An 8,982-nucleotide genomic window follows, 5' to 3' on the forward strand; every position below is an offset into this window, starting at 1 on the left:
GGCCAGGGGCGGGCCGGGGGCCCCCCCCCCCCCCAGTGCACAAATTTTTGTGCACCGGGTCTCTAGTATACAATAAAATTCTCCATTCATTGGCCAATGTCTTTACCACTGTCCTTTTACTTAAACCACAAGAATCTCTTTTCCATAACCAAATAAAGACAAAAATAAGCAGAAAGTTCTATGAGAGGACCAGCTGTTTTGGCCTAGTGTAGCGGTTCTCAACCTGTCGGTCACGACCCCTTTGGCGGTCAAACGACCCTTTCACAGGGGTCACCTGAAACCATCCTGCATATCAGATATTTACATTATGATTCATAACAGTAGCAACATTACAGTTATGAAGTAGCAACGAAAATAATTTTATGGTTGGGTCACAACATGAGGAACTGTATTTAAAGGGCCAGAAGGTTGAGAACCACTGGCCTAGTGGGTCAAAAAAGGTGAATAGAGGTGACCTTTTAATCATGTCTTGAGAGGCAGTAAAGGTAAGGTTATGGAAGTGTGTCAGTGAGTCTTAAGGATTCGGGGGCATGCTGCTTCTGTGTACAACCTCCTACACCATGGATACAGGTAGCAAAAGGGCTGAGGTTGGAACCTTTCAGCCCCGAGGACAAAGTTAGAAAGATATGCTGGATATTTAATAACAGATTCAAGACTTCGAGTTCATGGGACAATAGTCAAGACTTACAGTTTAATTGGATTCAACAAACACTTATTGGGGACCTTAACTTAAGTGGTAGACTTGGCAAGGTTTTTTTTTTTTTTTGGCCTTATCAAAATTTGTGAGCAAAACACTGCAGATGTTAAGTGGTTTTAAGTCACAAATACTTAAATTATACAAGTATATATTACTTCTACCTTGAGGAAAAAATATTTAATCATTGCTCGACTCATTTCTAAATTTACTGCCTACTTTTTTGGTTTACCCGAAGTTCACTTCTAGTTATGATTACATTTATACAACTTGGAAATGGAAGATGTGATGACCATTTTATAAAAAAAAATAAATTACATTAGAAAAAGGGTGGACTATTGTATAATGCTAAATCAATTTTTAGAATCTCATGATACATTTGACTACTGTTATGGACTTAAAGTGTACCCCTCCAAAATTCTTATTGAAGCCCTGATACCCAGTATGATAGTACTTGGAGATGGGGCCTTGGGAGGTAATTAGGTTTAGTTGCAGGCACAAAGGTAGGGCCCTCCATGATGGGATTAGTGTCCTTGTAAGAAGAGGAAGAGAGACCAGAGCCTTTCTCTCCCATGTGAGGAGCCAATGAGAAGGCAGCCAGCAAGAGAAAGGGTCCTCAGCAGGAAGTGAATCTGCCAGCACCTTGATTTTGGTCTTCTTAGCATCAATAACTGTAAGAAATAAATGTCTGTTGTTTGAGTCATCCAGTCCATGGAATTCTGTCGTAGGAGCCCAGCTCACTAAGACAACAAGCAATTAATAGAAAAGTACCCTTTTATTGAGAGATAAGACAAGTGTATTTACAATATTCAATGGTTTGATCAGACAGTCTGACTGTGAGACTTTTTTAAAGCAGCAGTATTCCAGGAATTACAATTTATAAGGGGAAAAGAAAAACATTCCAAATAGGTTTCTGTTACAGAAAATACATTTGAACAATGACAGATACTTTTAAGGCTAAGTAGAATTACACCTTTTCCTCCATCTTTATAGCAATATTCTTTTCTTTTTTTTGTCATGAAGACAGAAGGCTAATTTTGGAAAGGAAAAATCAACATGGTTTAGAAAAACTGAAATAGTGGAGGACTAGTATGTTTAAAAATAGAACCTCCTCAATGGTTCTGAATAAGAAACATACAATGCTGCCATGCAGTCCCAAACTCACGTTTGAGATTAAACATGGTCTCCATAAAACTGAAAAACTGCTCCAGCCTCTCAATCTTACTAAGGACCAGTAGATTAATAAGTCCTTGACACGCTTCTGTCTGATAATGCTTTCTGAAATAAGATTGTTGAAAAGAGATCTCTGTTACTTTGCAAAGAACATTTTGGTAGAAATTCATGTCCACAAAAGAGTTAAATAATACAGATGTTCCTTACATTAACAGATACTATTTTGCCCTAAAAAGGTAGAATGATCTAGTCTTTGTAAATAGTATGGGTCAGTCAAAAATATGTTTAACACAGTCCTACAGGGAAACTTGTGTAAGTCAGTCCCCAAAATATATTTGACACTCTCCAAGTGAGGATTTTATTCTTTTGAAGAACATTAGACACACTACTAAATCTCTTAATATTCCATGAACTATTGAGGTAGGAGTCTTATTTCATCAATATCATCTAGATTTCACAGATTATACCTTAAATCATATGCCAGTACCAAAAGACAGTAATCCACAAGACTGAACCATTAGGTTATACACCAAGTCTGTCCTTCTTTAAATGAGCAAGGTTGGGAATTCTCTGTGCATCAAAAGATTTAACTTAAAAGTAACATAAGGTGTAATACATTTTGTAGACATGTTTGTAAATAAACCCACAAATTTCAATTATGATTTCATGTATTAAAAAGCTTTACTGTTAAAAAAAAAAAGTAAATAGTGCACTCATTAGTGGTAAAACAAATAGTACTATGGCTGCTGAAATGTGTTCCTATATCCACCACACAAGTTGCCACCGTGGAAAACTACTAATGAAGAAACAACCAGTTTCTTTCTGCCTGTCAAGCAGCAACGGTAGAAAAGAACAACACATCATTTTTTTAGTGTCATATTTTTAAGAAATAATAACCAGTTTAATTACAGTAAAACAGCCTCAGCATGTGAACTCAGATATTTTCTCTATGACTTAAGATGAAGAGTGATCATATGAAGCATACCTATTGATTTTTGTTATGAAAAAGCTGAAAATAAGGGGAAACTCAGCTTACATGAATAGCCCTTAAAAAATAGCTGTAAGTTGAACCTTTTAACATGTTATGTCTTAAAGTAAACATTACCAAGTTAGTTATTTTAGTTTGTAAAAAACATAATAAACCACTGCTAATTTTTTTTTTTTTAAATAGAAGAAAAAAAAATCTACATCATGACAGGAAAATCCTTTTGGTTTGCAATTAATGTTTTAAATAACACCCTATTCAATGAAACAAGCTACGTAACAGACTACTTCATTGTCAAGAATGCTTTTTGTTAAATGCCTATATGTAACAAATGATACAAATACAGTCTTAAGACTCCCAAGAAGTAAGAGTATTTCCAGAGTGTGTTGCTGACCAAAGAAGTGCATAGTCAGCTATAATTTAGAAACTAAAAGCTAGTAAAGAATGACCTTTGCATACTCCAACAGAGAATATCTAGTTCATATTTTCATCTGGCTTTAAAATATTAAGACTCAGAAGAATCGCAACAGTTTTATCTTCACCATGTTTACCATAAAAAGTGATCCATATATCAAAACTGGGTTTTCCTAGGTTTTAATACATTAAAATGACATGACATAATCCAATCTAACCCATGCATCACTTTCAGAGACACGGTGCAAATGGAAATATTTTTCCAGTTGCAGTGGACATTTCTAAAAAGCAAATGCCTATGGGTGCCCCTGAATCTTCAAAATAAAAAAAAATAAAAAGGAATCAGGCACCATAGCTCTCTGAGGATAGTTGTGTTTCGCACATTGTGGAAAAAAATTAAAAATCGCCTTCAAGAGTTTCAATATGCAATGTAACAGATTTCATCTCCTTCAGTTTGCTTGCTGTCTTCTTACATCACCTGATTAGAAGCCTGTTGTCACTGCTTCTTTGTTAACTGTTGTTGGTACTTTGTAGGTATACATTTTAAATGTCTGTAAAGAACATTACAAGCTATTTCATGTAATTTAATCTGTGCTGGATATTCTTCAAAAGATTTTATAAATAATACAATATTTTAAATGAGTCTTCAATGTACTGTTGTTATACCATATTGTTGCTTTCTCCAACTTTATCTACAAACTGCAAGAAGAAAAACAGACAAAAAAAAAGCCTTCAGCATTATTAAATATTACATCAACATTTTAAATGTTCATTTAAAAACTCAGCTTTACAAGATTTGTGGAAATTTAAGGTATGACTGACAATGATTAATCCAGTACTACTCACCACCATCTTCTGACACGTAAATGTGTATAAAAAAATTTTTTTTCTAAAAGTTATTTTTGCATGACATGCTATACATATGACTTTAAAGGTGCGACATGAGAAATACAACACAATGGGAAAAAAAAACTGGATAAAATGAAGTTAACACTGATAGCTTAAGAAAAAAATAAAAAATTAAAAAGCTGAAATGTCACAGCCAATCATTCATTAATGAACCCAATAAGATATTTCAACTGACCATGACTGTGGATCTCTTCTGGGCCTATGTAGTCTTTGAACAAACAGATTTAAGTCCATTAAGTACAATAATTAACAGCAGCTATTGACTAAAAATACTTTAAATGTGTAACTGGACTATGGACTGAAAGTGGCAATGACATTAAAAATAGATGTAAGGGTGCAAGCATAAATTTACAATTTTAATACATATACATGTAAGTGGTTATTTACTTTGGTTACTCCATCCCAAATATTAAGCATTCCAGATGGTGATGCAAACAAATATTGAAGCAAAGTAATAGTGGAGATATTAAAAGTCATGCAACCATCAAATCTATAATACTATCAAGTCTAGCAATCATCTAATTCTTTCATTTCACTAATCATGTTTTTACTTAAATATTTTATAATAATGAAATAATATTAATAGGAAACATAACTTTTAGTATTGGGTGTCCATCTATGCAAATATCGAAGAATCCTTAAATTAAGGACATGAATAATTATTACAATTCTATAACTAGAAGTTTTAGTAATTCCAAAAGCCATGCTAAGTATAAACAGCATTGACTACTCGCAGTGGTTCTCAACCTTCCTAATGCCGCGACCCTTTAATACAGTTCCTTATGTTGTGGTGACCCCCAACCATAAAATTATTTTCGTTGCTACTTCATAACTGTAATTTTGCTACTGTTATGAATCGTAATGAATATATCTGATATGCAGGATGTATTTTCATTGTTTGCGACACACAGGTTGAGAACCGCTGGTACTTTATGAGTTTGGAGATCAATGCCAATAAAATCAGGATATATCCCTGTAAACCTAGGTTCCAACACCTTTTTTTATGTTATTTTATATCATGGTAAATAAGTGACTGGTACCCTGAAACTAAAAGTTGCTCTGAAATTACTCATAGATTCATCAGAAATTTTAAGGTAAATTTAGTTGGTGAGAAAGCACAACATTCCCTCTTCAAAGGTAACTTCTAATATGTAGGTTGTGTGGGCTGCAAGTTTGACTCTACAATTGACTTGAGGATTAAAAAAAAAACTGGCTTATAGTAGTACCTTTAGTTCTTTGAGAATTCAGTAAATGTTATGGCCTGTCTCTCTAGAAACATCTACAAAAATCTACAAACAAGTTTACACTCACACTGGAGAAACAGATTTGCTAAGAGTGTCCAACTCATAGAGAGCTGGGGACAGAATTTTATCATCTGACTTTCAGTATAACAGTGCTCCATTTAGTTGTCTTAATACACCTCATTTGGTGAGATGGTCTAAGAAAGAAAATATTCGTAAGAAATAATATCATTTTCATGTTATTGCTTCTAAAATTAGAGAGGACATAAAAGTTACCTGAAAAGTACCTTGAACTCTCAAAGTGAAAGGTAGCATAGCATATCAATCCGAGTTGTATTAAAAAATAGAGAACAGTATTAAAAAGGAATACAGTGAAACAAAATTTCAGGCTTTATAGATTTACCAATGACTATTTTCTCTGGTATTCATGGTTACTGTGATCTATGTGCTGCAACCATTTATATTGTAATAAAAACATCAATTAATCATGTTATCAATTACTCTAATTTCTGGAAGTAAAGAGCATTGAAGAGTATTTTGATGGTTTAAAGATTATATTTTTAGATACAGATTACTTACTGATCTAATGCCGGGTAAATTCAAGATAGATCCAAGAACTGGCACTCTTCTAATGAAGCCAACGACCACAGGAAAGAAGCCCCTAGGAGAAGAAAAAACAGTTCTCTGTACCTGTACGTTCTTTATTACCAAAATCAATTGCTAATTAAGTAAAAAGAACCTGTCAAAATTTGAATATTTTAGAGACTTTAAACTTCAGTTAACTTTTCTCCCAGGCTTTGATTCCTTCCTTCATTATGTTCTTATAAAATTTTACATATATATGTATATATAGCATTACTACTATATCCTACTAGTTTCTTTATGTATTTTCTATATTAAAAATGAGATTCTCTAAAGCAGATTTGGCACTTAATTCATATTTACGTCTCCTGTAGGTAATATGGTGCCTGACAGATAGAAGACAAAATATATACATTCTCTGAACAAATTTTTAAACCAATCTTACTTAAAGGTATTTTCTTAAATTACATTCTATTGTTTATTCACTTGGTAACTGGCATTTGTAAAATATTAACTGACCAAAATCTCCCATAGTATATATAGTACAAAATTTTCTAATATGTATAAGCACTAAAGAAATTGCCATCAAGTGGCAGTAACTATGCAGTATCAGGTTCTACATATTAAAATGTTGGGTATATTTATATATCTATTTATCTATCACTTTTAGTTGATGCAAATAGCAAACATAAAGACAGTGCCTTAAAAGGCCAATAAAATTAATTTTATTAAATTAAAAATACTTTACAAGATAATTCATAGCTTTAAACAGGCAATTATTCACACCTGATGAAACATTTTATAGTTGATTAAATTACCTAAAAGTATAATAATAAAAGATTCAGTGTAAACAAGAATCCATATAAGAAAATTATAGTCTTCTTACTCATGCTGATACAACTATCTGGGTTTTGTAATTATTTGACATACTGTTTTATTGAAAGAAAACAAATAAAATGAGTGCCTTACCTGAACAAAAGAAAGAATCCATAAATTTCGAAGATCATACCTATCAAAGGCCAACCAACAAGGACTACAAATACGCCACCCAGGAAAAATCCTGTGGCTTTCATTTTATGTTTTTGGAAGAAGAATCTGAATGTTCTTTCTAAACCAATTACAAAAGCCAAGCCAGCCACAAATAAAACCTAAAGAAGAAAGAAAATGCAACACAGAAAAAGTAAGTAAGCACACTACATAAATTTGAAGGTCAAAGTTAAGTATTTAAAAAAAAGGAGCACATCTAGTTTTCACTGTGGCAACTGGGCAGAGAAAACTACAATGCACACCAAGAAGCAGAACCAAGGAGTGGGCTAAGCATGTGAAAGCTGTAGTACTGCACTCTTCTCAATCCTCCTCTAACGTGAGTAAATGGAGAAAAAGAGAAACAAGGAAAGATTAGAGGTTACCAACCAGCATCTGCATCAGCAGTGGTTTTCCCAGGGTTAAGCTAGATGGAGATGGCTTAGTCAAACAGATAAGTGGCAAGACAAAAAAGGGAAGCTGCCTATGAATATGTCACCTAAAGGTGCTCCTAGTTCTGCAAACTTCACCCTGGGCTATAGGCACTCCAGTGGATGGGAGAAATACGGACGTGGCGAAGGTGATAGAAGAAGAAACCATGCGAAGCTAGAATACCTGGTAGCAGCAGTAATAAAAATACAGCTACGTGTTCTCAAATATACATATATTTTGCATGTTTTCAGACAGTGGACAAGAAATAGTGATCTATTAGAAAACGTTTTTTTCCCCAAGTTTTATTCCCAAATCCTTGTTTTTCTTCATTAACTTTCTTTAGTGAAAAATATTTCATATATATATATTAATAAGTCAATGGTTAAGCTTCATATTCTGAGATAGCAATGCTGTTTACATTATTTATTGTAACATCAATTTTGAATAATTTTGCTCTCCTTTATATTTACCAATTTGCAATTAAAAGCCCAATGGTAATATACACTTGTCAAAGATATTCAATGGGGGCTATCATCTATTTTTTTTAAAAATCTTTATTGTTGAGACTACTACAGATGCCCCAAAGTCATCTATTTTTAACTCCTATTTAGAGGCTGCCTTGACTTACTCTATTGCAGCGGTTCTCAACCTGTGGGTCGTGACCATCGGAAAACACATATAGCATATCAGATATTTACATTACGATTCATAACAGTAGCAAAATTACAGTTATGAAGTAGCAACGAAAATAATTTTATGGTTGGAGGTCACCACAACATGAGGAACTGTATTACAGGGTCGCGGCATTAGGAAGGTTGAGAACCACTGTTCTATTGTAAATCACATATCAAACACTTAACATAGTCATGGAATTAGAAAACCTCATTAAATGTTTACCTTTTGTTTAAACAGAAAGCTAATGGGTTTCATTCCTGATGGAAACAGAGAATGTAAGAGAAATTTTTACATGAGTAGTAGTGAATTATTTCACCTAAATTCAATAACAGGCAATAATTCAGTTATAGCTAACTTTTTCTTATGAAGTTAGTTAAAATACATATTGAAAAACTCACATTTCCAATAGCCAGTAGTGCTTTGTCAAAAAAGAGAATCATTCCAAAGAACAGGAAAAACACTCCAAATCCTGTTAATCCCATTCCAATTTCTGCAATATAAGTTATATGGTTAAGGGTAGAGAAACATTATAGTTCCATTAAAATTTCTGTAAACTAAGATAATTCTTCAGTTTTTCTTTTGGCTGATATAAGAAAAAAGGTCTCCAACATTGCAGATTAACTTTATAATGACATTCACTAACATCTACAACAAATTAACATCAACAATTTCCTTGAAATTTAAAATATAAATGGAAATTTCTAATCTATCTACACTAATAAAAGAGAAACATGGTAATTAGCGTACGACCGCTACCCTTCCCATTGGCTAATCAGCATATCCTTATGCAAATTAACTGTCAGCCAAGATGGCGGCCGGCAGCCATGCACTGAAGCGAACACATGAGGCTTGCT

General features: G+C 33.4%; 1 protein-coding gene across 2 annotated transcripts in view; it reads right to left on the bottom strand.

Annotated features, from left to right (window-relative positions):
* Positions 1-1,450: 1,450 nt before the first annotated feature.
* Positions 1,451-8,982, bottom strand: part of GOLT1B (golgi transport 1B) — a 15,810-nt gene continuing 8,278 nt past the window's right edge. Inside the window, exons 2-6 of one of the 2 annotated variants that reach the window (XM_005869571.2) lie at positions 8,527-8,618; positions 6,968-7,146; positions 5,996-6,077; positions 4,351-4,383; positions 1,451-3,965 (exon numbers count right to left, since the gene is read on the bottom strand). In XM_005869571.2, coding sequence (XP_005869633.1) covers positions 4,375-4,383; positions 5,996-6,077; positions 6,968-7,146; positions 8,527-8,618 — 362 coding nt within the window. In that variant the 3' untranslated portion in view covers positions 1,451-3,965; positions 4,351-4,374. The remainder of the gene's footprint in view (positions 3,966-4,350; positions 4,384-5,995; positions 6,078-6,967; positions 7,147-8,526; positions 8,619-8,982) is intronic. The other variant, XM_005869570.2, reaches the window with a different exon arrangement.

The sequence above is a fragment of the Myotis brandtii genome, unplaced genomic scaffold (assembly GCF_000412655.1).
Source record: "Myotis brandtii unplaced genomic scaffold, ASM41265v1 scaffold299, whole genome shotgun sequence".
Taxonomy (NCBI): domain Eukaryota; kingdom Metazoa; phylum Chordata; class Mammalia; order Chiroptera; family Vespertilionidae; genus Myotis; species Myotis brandtii.